This window comes from Lingula anatina, chromosome 1 (genome assembly GCF_051362555.1).
Source record: "Lingula anatina isolate TDL-2025a chromosome 1, LinAna3.0, whole genome shotgun sequence".
NCBI lineage: Eukaryota > Metazoa > Brachiopoda > Lingulata > Lingulida > Lingulidae > Lingula > Lingula anatina.
The window spans coordinates 52519013-52540743 of NC_141767.1; the positions used below are offsets into that span (position 1 = coordinate 52519013).

The 21731-nt window shown below is 36.8% G+C and overlaps 2 protein-coding genes and 1 long non-coding RNA gene across 6 annotated transcripts; 1 reads left to right on the top strand and 2 right to left on the bottom strand.

Moving 5' to 3' along the window:
- The first annotated feature begins 738 nt into the window (after positions 1–738).
- Positions 739–20258, top strand: LOC106160808 (uncharacterized). Its single transcript, XR_001238166.2, has 5 exons — positions 739–830; positions 16572–16733; positions 16929–16999; positions 17227–17358; positions 19894–20258. It is a non-coding gene; the product is annotated as an uncharacterized LOC106160808 (long non-coding RNA).
- LOC106164527 (uncharacterized) lies at positions 2254–3442 on the bottom strand. Its single transcript, XM_087001916.1, has 3 exons — positions 3285–3442; positions 3089–3169; positions 2254–2750 (listed from the first exon to the last, which is right to left on the bottom strand). Exons 2-3 carry the CDS (start codon positions 3159–3161, stop codon positions 2467–2469), a joined length of 357 nt encoding a protein of 118 aa, XP_086858042.1. The 5' UTR covers positions 3162–3169; positions 3285–3442; the 3' UTR covers positions 2254–2466.
- On the bottom strand, positions 8666–13912 carry LOC106164526 (sodium-dependent glucose transporter 1A-like). Of its 4 annotated transcripts, none has more exons than XM_087001906.1 (5): positions 13730–13912; positions 12410–12538; positions 12004–12170; positions 11385–11670; positions 8666–10782 (listed from the first exon to the last, which is right to left on the bottom strand). In XM_087001906.1, the coding sequence occupies exons 3-5, from the start codon at positions 12127–12129 to the stop codon at positions 8846–8848; spliced, it is 2349 nt and encodes a 782-aa protein (XP_086858032.1). In that variant the 5' UTR covers positions 12130–12170; positions 12410–12538; positions 13730–13912; the 3' UTR covers positions 8666–8845. The 4 variants fall into 4 exon arrangements, with proteins under 4 accessions (XP_086858032.1, XP_023930621.2, XP_086858034.1 ...); XM_024074853.2 differs by having other exon boundaries at positions 12410–12557; XM_087001908.1 differs by lacking the exon at positions 12410–12538 and having other exon boundaries at positions 13734–13912.
- Positions 20259–21731: the final 1473 nt, after the last annotated feature.

Genomic DNA, 21731 nt, shown 5'->3' on the forward strand with positions numbered 1-21731 from the left:
GCTTTTACCAAGCAGCACATCAATCTGCCGCGTAAAGCAACTTTTGCTTTCAGTCTGTTCCATACCTTCTCAATCTGTTCCATAACTTTTTTGTTACGCCTACTTATCAATGCCTCACTGTAATGTCCAAAAAAGTTTTTTTCTTGGAGGTAAGATGTAGGCCTAAATAACTTCTCGCATATTTTAATATGCATATTTTAATTTTAAAAAGAAGAGACATTAGCAGATAATGTACACTATATGCAGCCTTAAAACAATAATGTATCATTTTTCCAATTTGACCTAATCATTTTAATTCCGTTAGGGAGGTCAGGTCGGGTGTGTCTCGATAGTCCGTTAGTCCGTTAGATGGTTCATTAGTCCGAAGGTTCGATAGTCCGAATGTAGGCCTACTTTATAAATGGGGTATAGTGTACTAGTAATAAAGTAAATAAAGTTCATGACAGACGCCTGCGCAGCCACATTAGACAGAAATGAAAATTCGGGGAGTAGGCCAGGGCTGTAGATAAATACCAGGACCGTCAATTGATAAATAACGCGCACCTTTCTGTCATGAATTAGCCAGAGGCACATCTGTGAATATCTGGTTAAAAATCTGTAACCTTGGTAGAGGGTAGAGTAGGCCTATGTTATATTTTTTATTTTTTAAATGTTTTCCCTATTTTTATTCTCCCTATTTTTATTCCTCCTAAAACCACCAAATGAGGAAAACAAACTTTAAAGTGACGTGTAGTGGTGTAAGACGCGAAGCTATGTGTTCATTTTTAGTTGGAGGTGAACGGGAGTAAAGACGTGAACTCGGAGAAAAAAGTAGTTTTTCTAACAACACGGTAAGATAACAATTTATCTTTATGCATTTGGGACAGGGATACTTGTAGAAATAATTAGAGCATGATATGAAAACGTGTCACGGATTTTAAGGGTGAAAAATTGTGCTTAATTTGCAGACAATTTGTTTTGAAATATATGCAGCATCGACCGCCGTCGCAACAAAGCGTCAAGAGAAAATAATTCCCGGGAGGCTATTAATCGTTGTCATGTGGAATTTTGCATGTATGCAATCTATTACGCCCATATCTAAGTATTTTTGGGTGTTTTATGGTATGTGCTGCAATTATAACGATGTTTTAGAGTCTTTGAAGGACCTTGTGAAAACCAGGAAGTAGTTCGCAACTGACAACTGAACCGTACTGATCCACGACTGCTGTGCAAAGTTGTATCTTTTTTAAAATATTGTGACAATTTTAGACGTCTATATGTCCATCTGACATGAAATTCCACACATAATCACACTTATTCACCTATTACACCGAGGTAGGCACTAATCAGTGACAAATGCTAAGACAAAGGTGACGTTCTGACAGCCTCTTATCTGAGCTAAAAAAATAATAAATGAAAATAAAATTCCTGAACTGCCATTATGTAATGGCAGTCTCTCCAAAAAACCTCACTAGTTTTGTATTACCTCGCTCCTATAGTGTCCAATATCAATTAAAGTTTTTTTGGCAAAATGGTAACTTCCCAAAATCCGATATAACTTATTTTCATTGTGCATGTTGGCATTTTATACTAGTTAAACCTTAAAATCGTATATATATGCAATTTGCCATTGTAATATTGTTTGCCATGGCAATAGTGGCGTTGTACTTGTTAACTATTCTACTTAAATTCATATATTGAGTACCAAGAGTGTCTCCCACTTCATATTCAGTTTAAAAACTCATGATAATATGTAAAAAAAAATATTCAAACTGTTACCATAGAAACAGACATCATAATGGCAGTTTCCATAGCACCAGATGAATTAGAAACCATTATTTTTGTTTTTAATGATGGCGTATTTTTAGCGTCATTTTCATCCAGAAGTAGCCTTTGGACAGTGATTTTGAAGCCTTAAAGTTGAAGAATAAAAAATAGTATTGATTGCTATTGAAATTTTGCAACGGTTGCCATGGAAATAAGGATAAATTTCAGAAAATTATATATTTTATAATCAGGCATGTGTAGAAAGGTTCGATATGTACTCCGTTTAATACAAAGTTTGTTGAGTTTGAGCCCTTGCTTATTTCCCACCCATTTTCCTGCCATTTTGATGGATGACACCTTTCATCTCTAATTTTTCTTGCGTTTTTTTAAATTTTGTTTTATCATTTTATTTTTGTTCGTTGGGAAAAGCTCAAGTTCAGAGGCTTTGTATTAAAAGGCTTTGCATTAAAAGACGTTATTTAAAAGAATTTTTAAAAAGGCAATAGACAGATTTTTCGAAACAGATTTATTTTCTTGAAAAAACAGCATGTAGCAGGTTTGCGGCGTTCACGCACATCGGAATGATTTTATACTTCATAAGAGAACATAAACAGCAACAAGAAAAGTGTAAAGATGTAGTTATACGTCAATGGCACCATTTTGACTATTAAATACAATTAATCAGTGTCCTAACACATGCTAGTTGTGTTTTCACGTCATTTAACCACGCCATCCACCGCCGAATCCACCACGTGTACCGAAACCACCATGATTTCTACTGCCAAACCCACCGAAGCTACGTGGAGGGGGAGTGGGCGGTCGTCCATATGTTCCTCTCCCTGTAATCTGCACGCAACACAGCTGTGTTCCTCTGCAGCGGCAATTTTGGTAATTGATCGTAATTGTTCCGGTGAAACCGCTGCCTGCGCAATTAGGATCAGGGTTACAGGTGTAACTCCCGCCAACATCCCACACACTGCGCTTTTGACGATCAAAATCATCGGCTAATTAAAATAGATAGATAAATAAGGTCAAAAGTCTTAAAATCACCTTAACCAAGCGTTAAGTACAATGAAGTACAAGAGAAAACTTAAAATATTTCAAAAGAAAGACTCCCACTATATTTATAATTAGAAAATAAACGTAAATGTTTACATAGGTGTGTGTGTGTAGCAATTTTACTCAACATAAATGTTTTAAACATGATTTTTTGGCTTTAACTTGTTAAAATATTTTGTGTTTGCTGGGATGATCTTTACAGACCTCGTCCATTCGAAACAGTTCTCTCATAATTCTATGTAATTATATACATGTACTACCGCATTAATATATTTCTACTCACTTAAGGATGCGGCGCTGCACACAGTTGTCATTGCAACCAGGAACGCAAAGAGAGTGAAAACCTTGGTCTCCATGAAGGTTCCTGTAAATTACAAGTATAAAGAGCCAATTGTTTAAAAGCAGTAAGATGTTTACATTGTTATTTGGCCGGCAATATCTCGCAATTTGAGTGAAAAGAATAGCAATATGGCACTTACTTTGTGGGATTTCTCGGCTGATGCAGGCAAAGCTGTATAAAAACGTCTTTTCACACAAATAAAAGGCTTGTAGTTAGTTCTGAAAATGTGGCTTAGCGTTGACATTTTATAGGTCAAACCAGGATGTTTTTCTGTATTGTTTCTAAGACGCTGCGCCTTCAAGTCAAGGACATAAGAGAGAGTCGGGCCCATCCGCCTGGGAGAATTCTCAAGGCTTGGAACAACAAGGAGCCTAGGCATGTATTAAGTTAGGTAAAAAACAACCCCAGCGAAAGGAAAGAGAAAGCTAGCAAATTTAAATCTGACGCAATTAAAATTTACTCAACGTAAAGGAACATTCACCTTTACAGTAATGATGTTTTTGAAAGCGATAAAAAAGTTAACCAGCAGAAATTAATGTCTCTGTCTTATCCCTCTCTGTCTTATGTTGTCTTATCCCCCTTTAAAAAACACCTACAGTGTAGGCTGACTTCGAATCATTTTTTGTAAGCTAGGCAGAGTGCAAATGTACTCGTATACGTAGCTTCAGGATACAGTTTTGTGCCTGGATAACTTCCAAAGAGGAACTGGTAAGCAGAAAACAACACTACTTTTCTTGGAATTTGCTGCAAACGAAAAAACAAAAAACACGGATTTTCCTTCCAATACTTTTGGAAATGTTTTGCCGAATCTAATCCAGCAGTTTCGTGTCATTTACTTTTTTCGTCCTAAATGAAGCACGGTGGGAGTCGTCTCACTGTAACTCTCTTTTAGTGAAAAAAATTATCGATACAACTCTTCCTTTCTGTCGCTCTCTGTCATTGGCCCTCTCAAACCGCTTTTTACGCTTTGTTTCAGAAATATCTATTTGAGAGTCCTATTGAGTGGGGAGGGGGGGGGGGAGGGGGGGGGAGGTAGGAATCACACTTCACTGGAAAGAAAATTATCAATTGCCAAATCAATGTAAATGAAACTTCATTCATATCTCATTGACAATGCGAGTAGAAAATCCTGAAAATCACGAATCACAGTCACGGGAACTGGGTACTTCACGGACAACGCTCAATAAATATGAACGTTTCATGCATCTCGCGATCGAGAAATGAAAAGTGACCTTCACGAGTAACGAAAATATGCAGTGGGACCCTCTTCTTTATATAATCAAGACACATATACTATAGATATTAAGAATAAGTATAAGATCTATTTTAAGGTTGTATAGGGGATTTACTCGCCAAAATTATATACCGCAGAATTCTCCTGCTCACAAATTATTGTCCTGTAAGTTAGAAAGTTTCGAGGGGTTAAACAGTGCATGGCTGAAAATAGCCAACTGGAGACGGTCAGAGAGTGACCGCAGAGGTGTATAAATAGGGGCGCACTCTCAGACTATAGAGAGAGTAGCAGTATTAGTATAAGAGCATCGTTAGATCACTATTAGCAGGGTACTGAATTCTTCAAACTTAGATTTAGAGCACCTACTTACTAGTCATTGATTGTAACTTAGTTTCAATAAACAGAAAGTGAATTTGCAAGAAAAAGTAACGTCGTCTGCTTTGGTTTCTTCGGGTGAAAAACGTAACAATACTGACATAGAATATATAACGTAAGACTGGGGGATCTGAGAGGCGATAGCGCCAGTAGCTGTAGTAGGCGCGTTCGTATGAAAAATGGGCACTATCTCTATTGTTGTATTTGATAAAGTCTGCAAAATGCAAGAAACAAGAGTCCTCAACATATATATATATATATATATATATATATATATATATATATATATATATTTTTTTTTTTTTTTTTTTTTTGAGATAATTAAAATTTATAACAAAATCGTAAGGAAAAAAGGTCAAACCCAAGGTTGCAGTAAGATTGTGAATATAACACCCCATTTCCATAGATTTTTAGATCGATCTATCCCTGTGGGGAGTCTCACTAGATTACTGTCAGCTTGGCCGGCTTAAGCGTCTGTCCCGCCTACTAAAAGCTGTAATGGGGTAATTAACTATGGTGCCCGCTCGGCTGAGTGCAATTTAGCATGAACCCCCAGGGAGTTAGGTCGATCTAAAACTTAATCTTTAGATCGATCTAAATCTCTAAATCTCTTAGACTGCATTCCCACATATTTTTAGATCGATCCATCCCCCTGGGGAGTCTCACTAGAATGGTATGCATATTTCTTTTTCAATAAAACGTACCTGGTAAATGGTTTTGCACTTTTCAAAATACTCCTTCCCCTGTTAGTTCACTTTCCATCAAATTTCACCAAATTAGATAATGCAACTCAAAAATAAAAAGGTAAATTTACTTTACATATTAAGAATGGCATCATGTTCTTATACTAACTTTGGGATATTTTAAGGGCCTAGCGCAAGCAGGCATATCAGATGCTAACAATCTATTAGATTCTGAGAAATTCGTTCCATTGTATTGCATTACACAAAAATCACTCTTACTCCTTGGTTTGCTTGTATTGGCGCGACACTACTGATCATTGTCGTGCAATAAACAGGTTTCAACTGTGCAATATTTTAATGGCGATTCCTTAGTGCATAACGCTGTCATTTAATGTGAAATAAAACAAAATTCTTTTGCTTCTTTTTATTTCATTTTAATTAAACAACAAACAAAATAAATATTAGCTACATATGTGCTGCCCATTCAAAGATGTCAAGCTGCATTTTTCTTTATCAAATAGTGGAACTTACTGGATTTCTCTATCATAAAAGGTGTTTGCTGACAATAGATGCTTAATATGCCCCTTCTTCACCTTAAAAGTCATTATATACTTCTTGCAAACATTACTTAACATTTTTGCAAAAACAATTCCCTCCTGAATTACACACAAATAAAAAACAAGGCAGCAAAGCTGTCAAATGTACAGACAAAAAGCAGGAAATTACTATGCACAAAATAGGCTACTGTCAATTCTGATGCAAAAGTACATTATGTTAAACTGCAAATTCAACATCAAATTTTAATTATGCTCAACAGTTAATACCAATGTAAGTAAAATGTGTAACAAGCATAAGGCTTCAGGCCCATGGGAGTTCAAGTTCACACTTTGAAAATGTATAACTTCCAGAAAAAGAAGCCAATAAGACTGCTTTTCCAACTCAGGCTGCATTTTAGTCCTGTATTTCTTTTTTGAAAGTTTGGCAATCATAAGTAACATGGTTTTCCCATAATGGTCATCACGGCAGTAGCACCCAAAATTGTGTTTTCTTCTATTCTGATGCCATATTACATAATGGTTAACAGCATAATGACCGTCAATTTTTAATAATAAAATATATGTATCATGGATTTTTAGAAAATGTGACTAGCATGGGTCTTCAAGCCCGTGGAACTTCAAAGTCACACCTTGAAAATGCCAATATGTGAAAAATTAAATTTTCACAAAAAACTGTTTAACTGGCAGTAAGAATTACCAAACATTCTGCATTGCCTACTGAAGCTGTATTTTAGTCCCATGTTTCTTTCCTGTAAGTTTGAGAACAGTAAGTGACATGGTTTTTCTTAAATGGTCATCATGGGAGCAGTGCCCAAAATAGTTTTTTTTTTCAAATTTTGATGCAATATTACATAATGTTTAACAGCATAATGACCATCAATTTTTAATAATAAAATATAAGTATCATGGATATTCAGAAAATGTGACTAGCAAAGGTCTTCAGGCCCATGAAACTTCAAAGTCACAACTTGAAAATGCCAAAATGTAAACAAGACAGCACTATTCTGAAATGTTTTTTTTTTTCCATTTTTAACAATTTTTTTAACATAAAACAAAATTAACAGGTTACTGCCATTTTTATTCGCCCAACTAAGAAAATTGATGAGATGGGAAAATATCAATACAACAGTGTTAAATGTCCAATTTCCTCCATTCTGAGATTCTGAACATAGTGAATGATTGAATCTGACAAACTGCAATGATATGAGTTTATTTCCATTTTTGACACTATTACACAATACACAATAACAAGTTTACCATCATTTTTACATAATCAACTAACAATGTTGTAAAGATGCAGGAAATGTCAAACAAACACTTTTACGTATCTTATTAGTTCAATAATGAGACTGTTTACATGCCTAAGAGTTGAATCTGAGAAAATGTGAAAAAACAGCATAACTTCTAAAATAATGCCCCGATTATGCTGATTTTCGAACTCAACCTGCGTTTTAGTAAGATTGACCACTCCTGTGAGTTTAATGACAATTGGCCTATCTGTTTTTCTTATATTGTGTTTACAGTGTTGCATATATGCTGAAAAATGAAAAAACAGCATAACTACTAAAATAGTGGCCCGATCATGCCGATTTTCGAACTTGGCCTGCATTTTAGTAAGATTGATTACTCCTGTGAGTTTCATGACAACAGGCCTAACGATTTTCCTTAAAATGTGTTTACAAGGTTGCATATATGCTGAAAAGTGAAAAAACAGCATAACTTCTACAATAATGGCCCGATCATGCTGGTTTTCGAACTTGACCTGCGTTTTATGAATATCTATCAGCTCTGTAAATATAAAGCCAAAAAGTAAAACTGTCCTCCACTTATCGTGTTTACAAGGAAAGTGCACGGCGACGGCATCGGCGATGGCGACGACAGACGCAGGTGATGGCAATATGTACAGACACATCTGTGTCTGTACATAAAAACACTCATACATGTTAATTTTTATTTGTTATAGTGTCACAGTATATATACTGTTATTTTCCAACATACTATTAAGTAATATTTCTGCATTCATGATGGCGTTTCCTGTGTACTTTAATACCACATTTATTATGCAACAATTAAACTACTTAAACAGTGAATTTCACTTATACAATACAAGTTGTATAACTTAACAAAAGACTCATACCTAACTTAACAACCATAAAATGTAAAAAAATAAGTTATTTTCTTCCAATAGACTTCATGTATCTTGTTATATTTGCATAATTGTGTAGTAGTTTGCTTTAAAGCAATTTGATTAAAAATAGATTTGTGCATGCAGTTAAAGCAAATAACATAAAATCCGTTTATCGGGGACAACAATGATGAACATAGAAGAGTATTAACATTATTAGAACCTGAACTCTCAAAATAATATTTTACACCATTGCTCAAGATATTCCCTTCAATACCTTCTTGAATAAATATGGTTCACAGTGCCCATACATTTCCAACAAAAGAACAATATTTCCACTTACATTTTTATGTGTCAGATGACATAACATTTTTATAATTGCTGAGTAACACTTGCCAATTTAGCCAAATGCTAAAACTGACTTAAATTGGCTAAACAAAAAGGGCCTGATTTGACTAATTTTAGTCAAATTAGATCCATTTGGATAACAAATTGACAAAAAAGTGGTGATTTGGCTAAGGGAAAAAATTGCTAGCGCTACCCCAGAATTGCATTACAGTAGCAAGAGATACAACACAGAGAAAACTGGAAAAAGAGAAAGCACCCTTAACAACTACCATCCCAAACATATAATATTGCCCAGATGTAACAAAAGGCCCTAAAATATTCTCCAAAATCCTTTTGGGGTATTGAGTTTAGTTACCCCAATTTCTATCAAGGTCATAATCAATCTTGTTTTCCTCCATTTTTGAGTTTTTTAATGTCAAATGTCACTTTCTTCTTTGCTTGACTATGGCCCGGGGAGGAAGGTAATAAGGGATGTGTTGGTTTGCTATCGAAGTGTTCCATCTCCATTGTGTCATCTGCATCATTGTCAAACTCAAGTCTCTGCGGCAACTTCAAATATCTCTCTCCTCTGCTAGAGGCCAATCTGTACATAATCACAAAGACCACACAAGTCAATATGTTGGCTCCACACGTGATATACACAAAGTACATGGAGTGCCCTTTGATAAAATACCCCAAGAGGGGAGGAAAAAATAATTCTCCCAGGGCAGCTCCTACTACAAATACAGACGTTGCTTTCCCAGATAAGTGAATGTAGTTCTCTGCCCAGGATATTCCAGCTGGAAATATGGATGCTAAACCCATACCATATGATGCTGTACTCAACCACATCACAATCTCATACTTTTCAGCAAAAAACATCATTATAGTTACAGAAAATGCAGATAGACCTAAGTCTAACACCAACATCAGGGATGGCCTCATAAACTTGGAGATACAGATGGACAGACCCCTAGCAGCTGAGAGTGCACCATAGAACACGGTCACCAGCTGAACAGCACGCGGCTTGTCCCAGTGCAGGTCTTCATAAGCAAAAGTGGTGACCAATCCTCCAAATGAGATCTCTAAACCCACATACAAAGCATAGAATAGGAAAAGCAGAAACAGAAGCTGAAGTTTGAAGCACCATGGGTCCTTGCGTGTGTCAGATATTTCAATCTCTTCATTTTGAACCCTAGGTGGGTTTCTGTATTCACTACAGCATGTTACCAGGAACAGTGCAGAACACAGCAGCAAGAAAATGCCTAGTCCAATGTAAGCATACTGCATTTTAGAAGCACTCTTTATGGTCTCCAACAACTCTTGTATCCTGCCTCCTATTACTGAACTGTTGGTTTCCTTAGTAACATCAGAAATGTCATCAGATGCATGTGGTGTTACTGTTATATTAGAACTGTTGTCTTTATCCTCTCCTCTTGGGACTACAGAGTCAGAGGGGGACACAGTGTTGGGCAGCTGTTTTTGGGATGGTGTGGGTGTGGTAGCAAATTTAGTGTTAGCGGGGGAAAGGGTGGTGGGGGGAGTAATAGTAGTAGTAGTAGTAGTAGTAGTAGTTGTAGTGGCAGTTGGTGTAGTAGTAGGAGGAGGACGGGGAGAAGTAGTAGTAGTAGTGTGTGTGGTAGCAACTTTAGTGTTAGTGGGGGAAAGGGTTGTGGGGGGAGTAGTAGTGGTTGTAGTGGCAGTTGGTGTAGTAGTAGTAGTAGTAGTAGTAGTAGTAGTGATAGTCGAGGTGGCAGAGGTGGTTGTAGGGGGAGTGTGAGGGGTTGTATTGGTTAAAGTGGAAAAAATGGTTGCAGGGGTGGGAGTGGTTGTGGGGGGCCTGTTTGTTGTTAATTTCGTTTCAGAACTGAGAGGTTTACTTGGTGTTGCAGATGATGTGGATAAGAAATAAGCATTGGTGGAAGTGATTGGATCTGACCAAACAGATATTTTCTTTGAATCTCTGGCCTTATGTAACTCATCTTTAACAATAGTGGCATCAGCAGCATTTGGTGATTGATTTTCACTTTCTGTTTTTTTTGGCTTTTTATGATGCTCAGTTGCAGGGGAGGAAAATAGTGTAGTCAGTTTAACAGTTGAGACTGTAGGAGTTGTTTCATTACTTATTGCATTCCTCTCCACTCTTTGAGAGACATCTGAATATATTTCTCTCTCTGACAGATTGTTTAAAACACTTATGTTGTTGGGTGGATGTGATAATAATGGCTCTGCTACAAGAGGTGCTAAAAACGCACCAATTCCAAATGCAAAATGCATGGCCTGCATATAAGGACCACTGTGCTTTCCCCATATACTGAGACAAAGTGCATTTCCACCTGGAATAAAACATTAAGATATGATACATTTATGTTTAACTTACTTTGTATTTCATATATATATATATTTAACCATGCAGAACAACAAGGAAATTAGAACTATCATGCATTAAAACTTCTTAGAGAACACTGTCAGTACTGTAGGGAAATGAAAAACAATTTTGTATTTCTTGAGTAATCCTGCTGTCACAGACAGACAACAGACACACTGCCAAGAGACCATATTCACAGATACTACATTGTGAGTGAACAAAATACCTTAAAATAAAACTACAATATAAAGTCTCGACTATGCAAGGTTTCATTAATTTCTTGAAAACTGCAAACTGACAAATTTCAAAAAACAAAATTTTCATAAGTTGTTCAAAAGAAAAAAAGATCCAAAAGACTTGAGATGATGGGGAAAGTTTTTATGGTTCATCCAAATAAATTATTCCCCTTATAGCTTAAAAACCAATTAAAATTTGGCAAAAAATTATTTAAATTTTTCTTCATCTACCTTATTTTTAGTAGATCATCTTAAAATACGATGGCTTTGAAAAATTAGGTAAGAATACTATGCAGTGACATGATACCCTTATTTGTAAATATTATCAAATTACCTGTGTCCAAGCATCCCATAGCTATACCTTGAGCAGCCATGGCAAATGCCAACAACCAGAGCTTCTTCACAAAAGGTAACAGGAAAGTAGCAACAGCAGTCAGCAACATGATGGCACTTAGGAACAGGTGGTGATTCATGTGATCAAACACTATTCCACCTAAGATTGACCCACCGAGATAGCCAGCTGACCTGCCACTGAAGATGTAGCTTATATATTGGACAGTGGTTTGAACCTGTTCTCTCAAGTCTATGAGTGTTGGCCCTGGCAAGGCTATACATGCTCCCTGTAATATAGGATGCATTTTATATTTTCAACAAACCAAAGAAACTACAATATTTCTGTGATAACTGCTTATTGATTTTAAAATGGCTAAATAACCAAATGGACAAAACAACATGCAAAAGATACAGGCAACTTGTTTCTTCCAACATTCATGTAAAAACCATACTGGGCTGCACACAAGCAGCACAAGCATGTAAAATAAGTATGTGACTATTACAAGGTGCATTTCCAGCCAACCTTGGTGGACCTTATATACTGTAGAGACAAAGCTAGAGACCAGACCAAAGGTAGACCTAGCTTGACTGTAAATTTGTCTTGAGAGTGGTCTACTTACAAGTCCCATGAAGGCTATACAAAGGCTGACAGTCTTGAAATATCTGCCTTCACCTTTCTCCCAAGTTTTAACTTTGTTAGTCAATAGAGATGCCCTGTCAAACATTACATCTTCGTCATCGGCCATGACTTTAAAAATTATAGATGATGGCTATGATTTTTTTTCTCCTAGAATAAAAAAAACAGTCATTGTATAATATCTCAAGTTCTGAATTTTCTTTTAAATATGGAAGGTCTAACACATAAACAATTTGTTTACTAGTAAGGTCCTGGCAAGTTACATACTAGTATACAAATAGAGCAGCAACTTAACATGGTAGGTTAATAAATATAAATTTGTTACTAACAGCTGAACAAATCATACATTTATATACAGTATTTAGATACAGTGTATGAATTGGACATACTGGTATCAATGTCTAGCTGCTACTGTGTCTGGCAAATCTTAACCAAAAGAGACCCAGGTCTAAGGGTTCTGAACATACACTGTACATATATACTGTCTAGATTGCAAGCAGTCACTGCACACTGTTTTCCTAACAATGAAAAGATATTCTGAAATCAGAATCAATAAAATGGGGCACTGCAACTGAAAAGAGTTCGAAAGCAATTTAGCCTTACTTGCACAATAAATATTAGCACGAAAATTCATGCGTTAGCACTCCTATTGACGATTCTGATATGTACTGTGTGCTAACACAGACAGTTCATATCAGAATCGACAATAGGAGTGCTAACACATGAATTTTCGTGCTAAATAAATATGTCTTTGTGAGCATCTGTTGGCCATTTCTGGTAGATCTACAGCTGTACTTATCACTAAAATATGTCATCCATTGTATTGTGAATAAGGCTGGCAGTGTGTGTGTGCGTGTGTATGTGTCAACACTTACACTCCAGTTCCGGTGTGGCGTGATAGACCCATGCCGTGACGAAACCGTTCTGCACATGCGCATTGAGGGTAGATTGAAAGAAGTAACTTCCAGTATGACGATGTCGTCCTAAGTAGGCGCTATGTTTGCACTGAACTATGATTTTCCAATTCATAATTCAGTGGTTTTCGTCATGAGAGAGTATGTATTTGATAATCTTATTACTACAGTATACGGGGGAATGTTGGAAGTGAGCTTTTGATCGTGACTGAACTGTTTTGCTCTGGGTGAAAAACGTGGCAGATCTAAGACTGGTAGTATAAATCTTTTCACTCTACAATGTTCTTTCAATTCAGAGTTCAGTCATTTTCACTAAAAAGAAATTGTGTGTTTGATAACTTTCTCTATGGGGAAATGTTGGAAATGTATGTGCAGCTACCTACTGTAAGTCAACAGACTGCTACCCCCGCGTGAATAATCCGTTAGAACGGTTTATTCACGACGACGGTTTCTTCACGTGACACCGGTACACTGCATATCACCGCATGTGGAGGGTGTGCGCGCGATCGAGTGTGCATGTGCAGGATGTGATCGAGAGTCTGAGAGAGAAACCAGACATATCGCACAACAACTTTGCATGTCCTTACACTTTACACAAGCCACATCATGAGGTCTACAAATTACTTAAATTTTGTTTATCATCTTCAAGTTCAATGTAATGTGTACAGTGGCACTGTCACTGAAATGGTGCTGAAATAACTGTGTCACCGGCGATATTTATTTGACCAATTAACAGAAAGTAATAGCCCTAAAAGTCAACTTAACAGGACAACATGATCCTCGCATCGACCTTACCTACTGTATATTTTACTGGGTCCTGAAATCGAGTCACGTAAATGATGGTAAATTGGTTTTCTATTTCCAACAAAATCACAAATGGATCTCGGCGGAAGCTTTAAGAGAAGTAGTCACGTGCAGTCTATATTTCAAGACAAGCCAAATTCATTGTTAGTTTACAGCATTCGGATATATCGCAGCAACACAATGATTTGCAACGTCACTATACCGGTAGTGTTTAATATGGAACAAATGAAATTTTCAACCAGACTGAACAGAATGGTCACATTTTGAGGAAATGCTGTTTGAACGTGGTTGACAGTTGAGTTCTACAGTAGGCTACTACTCCCACTCCTATTAATTTTTGGTATCATATCCCAAGCACAAATAATAATAGGCCTAATAATAATAATAATAATAATAATAATAATAATAATGTTATTATTATTATTATGAGCCTATTCTAAAAAAGAAAAATTCAGCGTAGTCTGTTATACCCCTACATGCATGTTTTCCTTCATTTTGCCATTAAGAATGCAAAATATGTTACCGCGCGTCACTTTGGAAACCACGACAGAGTCTTGAGAAATACACCTCAAATATAGTAAGTCTTAAATTTAGACCCCATGACGTCTTTTTTACTTCTGATCCTGGACACCATTTCACGTCTACTTGCAGGATTGGTTATCAATGATTGACCTACCTGTAGACTGGCTAAGAGTTACATCGAGAGAAGGTGAAATACCACCTCTGAAAACACTCAACAGGAAAATGCTGTACACGTTTATCTGTAAATTTTACCCCCTTCCCCGTTTTATAACTAATTTTAACACCGTTTCCTTTGAGGATCGATATACAGGGTTACCACTTAATATGGAATATTATTTTTTGTCGAGAAATTGTTCTACAAAATATTTAATTTTGTATCCAAAACTGAGGGGTCACTCTATGTGTAGCCAGGTGTGTTACCTAATTACCATGCAACTTTCGAAACAATTAAAGTAAGCAGTTGCATGTTCTGTGGTCAGAAATGTGAGGGGTGGTCTTTTCGGCAATTTCTGCCCTTGTATAAAAGCGCATGGGTTTGGTCAATCTTTGGAGTGTATTTAGAGAAGCAACAAAGGGATCGCTCTGAAACTTGTCAGTTACCTTAGAGAAGATATGGTTCGACAGCTAAGCAACGCAGCTTACTATGGGATTCTTGCTCTCAGAGAAAATGGCTTGAAACGGATAGCCATTGCCAGACAATTCAACATTTTTCAGGAACCGTTAATAAAGTCCTCCAAACAAATGCTACAGCAGGGGCACCTACTCCAATACTTCCACCAGGGTGTCCGCGTACCACACCAAGAAGACAGGATCGCCTTCTCCTTAGAATGCCCCGTGCTGGTCGTACAAAGACAACCAGTGTCCTCAAAAAAGAGTGGCAGAATGCCTTTCAAACGCCCGTTTCAAGGTCCCTTGTGAACAAAAGATTACAGCAAACTGGTTATTTTGCACGAAGACCAGTACGTAAACCACTGTTAACAGCAGGTCATATACAGCGACGTCTGCAATGGGCTGGGGACCACGTGCTTTTGCAGCCAAAACACTGGAATCACGTCGTTTTCAGTGACGAGGTCAGATATGGAATTTTGGGGGTTGACTGTCGAATCCGTGTCCGCCGATGTGTACAAGAGGCATAAAACAATGATTGTGTACTACTTAGGGTGCAAGCAGGGGGTGGTAACGTCTCTGTTTGGGGAGCATTCCATGCCGGTGTCCAGAACCAGTTGGTTTTTCTGGGAGGCAACCTCAACCAGGGTTCCTACAGAGACATTCTACAGCAAACAATGCTTCGATTTGTAAGAGTCATCTTTAGGAACAGCTTTGTGTACCAAGACGACTGTGCAACCCCACATCGAGCTCGCAGAATCACTGTTTTTCTTCAAAACCAGTAGGTTCAGCAACTGCCCTGGCCTGCAAACTCCCCAGTAATGAACCCAATTGAAAATCTGTGGGCGGAAGTAACTCAGAGAATTAATAGCTATGGTCATCGGCCGGTAAATAGTGATGAAATGCGACAGGCAAATATTACTGCGTGGAATGATATCCACATCCAAACTCTAAAAAACTTGTCACAGGGTATGGCATGTAGGATGAGGGCGCTGCAAGCGGCTGCTGGAGGTCATACCCGCTATTGATGACTTTTCATGATTTACTGTAATGATTTCTTTGACTGTGTAACTTATCATAGCTTAAAGTTAATACTGACATCAAACTGTTGATATGGTTTTCTGGGGGTGTTCTTTTCTTTTGAATGACATCTTATGTCAGATTTGATATTATTGACCAAAATATCTCACAATGGAAGACTGGATATTTTTCTCACTCAATGATATACTTTTTTGATGAATCAAGCCAAAAAATATTTAATCAGCACTCAAAAATAACAATGATAAAAAATATTCCATATTAAGTAGCAACCCTGTATTTGATAGTGATACATGCAACACCTCACAACGTTGCCCCATTCCTCGCTTGAAGTTGCGTCAAGATCGTTCAAATTAATTTTTAAAACTACTGGGGGTCGTGGGGTTCAGTACTGTGGTAGGCCTATTGAATGGCACTGCTTCTTTTAATGTCTACTGTGTTTCTATATCTTAATGATAGCTCCCTCGCCTATCGATCGCAGGTGAATGCACAGTGTGCAAAAATACATCATCACCCCACCCCTCACGCACTCTCTAACCTGGTTTTGTCCTGCTCTTATAATAATTTAACGTACGTGACTAGAGTGGCGTAAGTAACAAAAATAAGGAAATTAAGTCAGTCTAATTTATTACTCTTAATATGTTTGAAAATTGTCCTTTCATTCCAGCGCAATGATTTACTCCCATTGATAGGTAGATAAAAGCACGTTATTCGAGCATAACTGTAAACCAACAGTGTTAGTGGTGGATGAAAAAAACAGCCTGTACTTCAAACTGTTTCAATCACTATTCTAAGCGAGCGCTGATTTTTGAAACTGGAAAAGTTGCAGGTAATCTAGTGAATGGCATTGCGTGTGTGTGTGTGTGTGTGTGTGTGTGTGTGTGTGTGAACATTTAGGGTATAAAAGTGGGCTTATGAGTAGACATTTTACAATTATGCCTTGGTGCTAAATTTATTCCGTTTTTCTTTTTTTTTAAATCGTAAGTTTTGTTTTAATATTTGGCCTATGTTTTTTTACACACAGGGACCCCACTGAAATGCAGTCCTACAAGGTCACCTTCTTGATACTGTTTCTCGTTCTCTTCGCCCTTTTAGGTAAGCGCAATTGATGGTTTACAGACTACTCAATACTCAGTAATTAAAATGCTCTATAAAATATATCGTTTTTTTCTGTATTTTTTTCATGGACCTATACAATGCAGTAGAGTAGAAGGGAAGTCATTTTATTTCTTTTTATTGTTATTTTTATTTTCTTTTTCTCCAGTACACTCTACGTTTTTAAAGTTACTATTTTAAGAAAAGTCGCTTTGTTTTTTCTTTAGGCGATGTAGCGGACGCTTGCTGGAAATTTAGCTGTAACAGACTATGCCGAAAGAGAGGCTATACGGAGGGGTACTGCAAATCAGGGTTCCTCAGCTCAAGCTGCCGGTGTGTTGCAAGGTGGAAAAAATAAGGTAACGAACACGAGAGAGAGAGAGGGGGGGAGGCGAGAAATGAACTTTCAAAGATGCGAAAAATGTAGCTCCTTGCCCTGTGATCATTTACCGTTTTATCAAAGACGTGTACGTAGACATCATAAGTGTCAAGAAAACGCTTTTTGTTTATGTGCTCTCTGGTACCCATCTCTGCATGACAACACCATTCCAGACTAAAACTCTTTATCGGTAGAAAGGCCCCGTTTCCAAGGATATTATTAACATACTGAATGTATTTTGGTTGTTTTCGGTCCGTTTTCCTCAATGCTTTTTTCCTGCATTCACCAAAGCACGCTAGAGAAACACGGGGAACTTTTATGTTTATTCCCTTTCAATGTAATCCATTTTTTAGTTGAAAATAGAGCGACTTTTGTAATTGATAATTATTATATCACGTTTTAAACATTAAAACTTTAGAAGTTATGGACAAAAATTGAATCTGAAAACATGCAAGGAGAAATATACCAGTACGCTGTAATACATGTAAGAAAATGTGCTTGTGTAGTGTTTTTAATGGATGGATAAGACTAAGCTGACAATTAACATGTTTAGTGCGACTAAAATCCGTTTCGTGGACTATTTCAAGCCAGATAACGTTTTCTCACACTCCTTTTAATATATTACCTTTGTAGTCACTAATTTATATGAATATATATAAAATTCCTGATGCAAGTGATTATCTGCAGAGGTTTAAAACAACATGCACAGATTTCACCTGTTCGGCGATAGGGTCCATATTTTGCTTTCTATCAACGAGCATGATGTGAAAAGAAAAATGGTTGTTTTTTTCCCCTTTAGTTCTTTGGGTAACACTAAGATAAGATAAGATAAGAGTTTATTCAGCCATTAATATATAAATATAAAATTCATATAAAACGGAAATTGGACTGCTATTCGGGTTACAAATTATAAATAAATAAATTATAAATTTCCATTTTTGTTGTTAAAATAAGACACAGCAGATGGGTAAAAACTCTTTAAAAACCTTTTAGATCCCTTAAAAGTTAAAAGCCTGCAGTTGCTCGGTAAAAATTTAAAAAGCCCATGTGCGGGGTGGGTATAGTCAGACACGATTTTCTCTGTTTTTGTTACTGATCTATTAGTATAGATGGCACCTAGAGAGGGGAGTTCCAGACCGATGATATTGCCGCACGTTGATGTGACCATATCTAGACGCTTGCGTTCTTCTACAGTGGCCCGCCCATACCATACTATGATTGCAAATGTTAATATACTTTCTATAACGCATTTGTAAAAGTTTGCTAAAATCATTTCATTTGAAGTAAAATCCTTCAACTTTCTTAAAAAATATACCCTTTGCCTCGCTTTTTTTAACTGTTTGTCTATGTGGTCCTTCCATGTAAGTGAGCTATTGAATTCTACCCCCAGCAGTCTAAAATTGGCTACTTGCTTTACTGCAGTGCCACTGATATGAATGGGTTCTTTCACATTTCTATTCTTTCTGAAGTCAACAATCATTTCCTTAGTCTTCTCTACATTCAGTAACAAATCGTTGTCTTTACACCATTGTACAACTGAGTTGACATCGTTTCTATACCAGGTCTCATCATTATCACTTATTAAGCCAATTAAAGTGGTGTCGTCTGCAAACTTCACGATGCAATTACTCTCATGAGATGAAACACAATCATACGTGAACAAGCTGTACAGACATGGTGACAGAACACAACCCTGAGGCGCACCTGTATTTAAAACCACAATATCAGAAGTACTTGTACCCACTTTCACAGCTTGTCTCCTGTCTAATAAAAAATCTAAAACCCAACTGCATAAAAATGAAGGAAATTTCAGTTCGTTTAAAAGCTTAGCATAAAGTTTTTGTGGAATAATGGTATTAAAAGCCGAGCTGTAGTCTATAAATAAGATCCTTGCGTATGTGTTTTTCTTATCTGCGTGTTCTAAAATGTTGTGTATGCACATACTAAGAGCGTCATCTACGCTTCTATTGCGTCTATATGCAAACTGAAAGGGATCAAGTGTCTCTGGTACAATGGTTTTAATATACGACAGAACAAGTTTCTCTAGAATTTTCATTGGAACTGGGTCAACGCAACCGGACGGAGATCGTTTAGGCAAGAAACTGTTTTGGACTTCGGCACAGGAATGATAGTAGCTGTCTTCCACTGTTTACCAGAAGTGCACCTATTCTTTCAGTAATGTTTAATCTATTGAAAAATTAAAACTGTGCTCTTTTTCACTAAATTAGAGGGATAATTCAAATCATCCCACGCGGAGTTAATGAGTTGATAACCTCTGAATTGGGGTGAAATAAACTCATTTATGCATGTTATCATTCGCATAACGAGCTTGGTATTAGTTATTAATTGATTAATGGATTTTCACTCAAGTGCATTTTTCTGAGTTTGACACACATCACCAATCTAACTTCATATGCCATTCTACTTGATTTTTCATATTTAATGAGTTCCAGGCTAAATGACCAACTTTATTGCCTTGCTCATTTTCACTGAATATATAATTATATCTTTTTAGGTGACGAGGCGTGTTCCAGCATCTCGCCAGTTTGCCGCAACCAATTATTCAGCACATTACAAATGAACCTCGGGCTCACTTTTTTAAGCGTACTTTCCATTTTGTTTGTCTAATGACACTAATAAATCTCGATAAAAAGAACCTGTATACCTATAAGAGTTTTTAACACATTTGTAATATCTTTCTTATTTAAGAGTAATTAAATCCAGTTATAAATCTAACTCCGCTCAAACGCGGGAAACGTCACACTGACTTTCGTAAATGTAAGGATTTTCGCCTTTACCTGTGTAACATAATTTAGTATGGCTCCTGACCAACCATTGCGTCATTATAACGAATAAAGGTACATTGTGTGCGCTTGTAAATCCACAAAGTGATGTTTTCTATATTACATACCCTGCAAGCTACTAATCTTTCCCAATTTAGACCATAAAAACTGTAAAACCCGTCAAATAAAAGTACCTGGCGTGGATAGTTTCTTCTGAAATGTACAGGAAGACACGGCGTTCTGACTCAATCATCAAATTCAAAATAAAATAAAACGTTGAACCCAAGTGCAGGGACAGGTTGAGCAATGACACTGAGTAGGAGAAATTAATTTTAGCGGGTAGTTCCCGTACGGAGAAAGTTTAATCTCCATAAAAGATCGAAAAAGAAGACCTTGTGAATGTGGTTGTACATCACTAAAAAGACCGTATGACATACAGTTTGATTCATCTAAAATTGCAATGTCACTAGTTTAAAATACCAGATGAATTCCCCTGATAACCAATTGACAGTGGCGGAACCAGGATTGAAATTACGGAAGATTCAGCACAGGGTAACAGGATATTCTCAAGGGAAGTTGTGTTCCATCCTCCTCTTTCTTAGGTATAAACTGTGCACGTACTGATAAAAAACATGGTCGATGGGTATTTGTTCTGTACCCAAACTCATAACGACTGTTTTTTTTTTCATTTTGTGACAGTTTTATAGAAGGACGAAAGGGGACAATTTTTCGACACCACAGATAGCAAAAAAAAAAAAAAAAAAAAAAAAAAAAAAAAAAAAAAAAAAAAAAAGTAAGAAAGGCATATATTACCAAAATGTACTAATTTCTAATTATTGCTTTGTGGGGTTTTCCACTTGCGCAGGAAATTGCAAGCAGTAGTTAATTACGCAAGATAACAATGCTAGAAATGATTAAATATCTCTTCAGATCTACTTTGATTAGTTGGAGCGATAAATAATTAAAGTTGTCGTTTACAATTTTGGTTCGTGCCTCGGTAAAGTCAAATATCAGTTTCCAGACTATACCTATTATTAAAATTTCAAACTTATCTATTTACATAATCGCAGGTTAGAAAAATAACAGTAATTTTCATTAACTTTTAAAAAGTATCATACAACAGCTATTTTGGACGTGTAAATAGCATCCTCCTGTTCTAAAATGTCCACGGTGTTGATAAAGCTACTAATTCGGCATTGACATAAATTTGCGCCTTGATACGTCCATAAATATATTTAAAAGTATCAGTCAGTATAGTCTTTTACAATTAATTGCTGAATATAACCTCTTCGGTCGTAAGACTTGGTATCTGTGGATGCAAAGAACCATATATGAGCAGGAAGAGGTGTGTGGATCACTCACGGTGAAGCGTTTTCTCTCTCCTTGTGCTACAACGTCACTATATCTCACTGAATAGTAAAGCTAAGCAGTTGCATAGCGCGTTTTTAACCTTAAAATTTGGCACCGTGCTCTGGCACCGTTTTATACGGCGCGGCATCATTATGACTTGAGTAAATTACTTGTCTGGGTAGACGTACATGTAATATTTTCTTTTTTTGTGGACAAAATA

Bases quoted from the DNA above. Each gene is read 5' to 3' on its own strand.
- LOC106164527 (XM_087001916.1), bottom strand. From the start codon at position 3,161: ATGGAGACCAAGGTTTTCACTCTCTTTGCGTTCCTGGTTGCAATGACA. The intron at 2,751-3,088 runs GTGAGTAGAAAT...TATTTTAATTAG, and splicing joins GTGCAGCGCCGCATCCTTAA to CCGATGATTTTGATCGTCAA.
- LOC106164526 (XM_087001908.1), bottom strand. From the start codon at position 12,129: ATGGCCGATGACGAAGATGTAATGTTTGACAGGGCATCTCTATTGACT. The intron at 11,671-12,003 runs GTAAGTAGACCA...CCTATATTACAG, and splicing joins GTATAGCCTTCATGGGACTT to GGAGCATGTATAGCCTTGCC. The intron at 10,783-11,384 runs GTAATTTGATAA...GTTTTATTCCAG, and splicing joins TATGGGATGCTTGGACACAG to GTGGAAATGCACTTTGTCTC.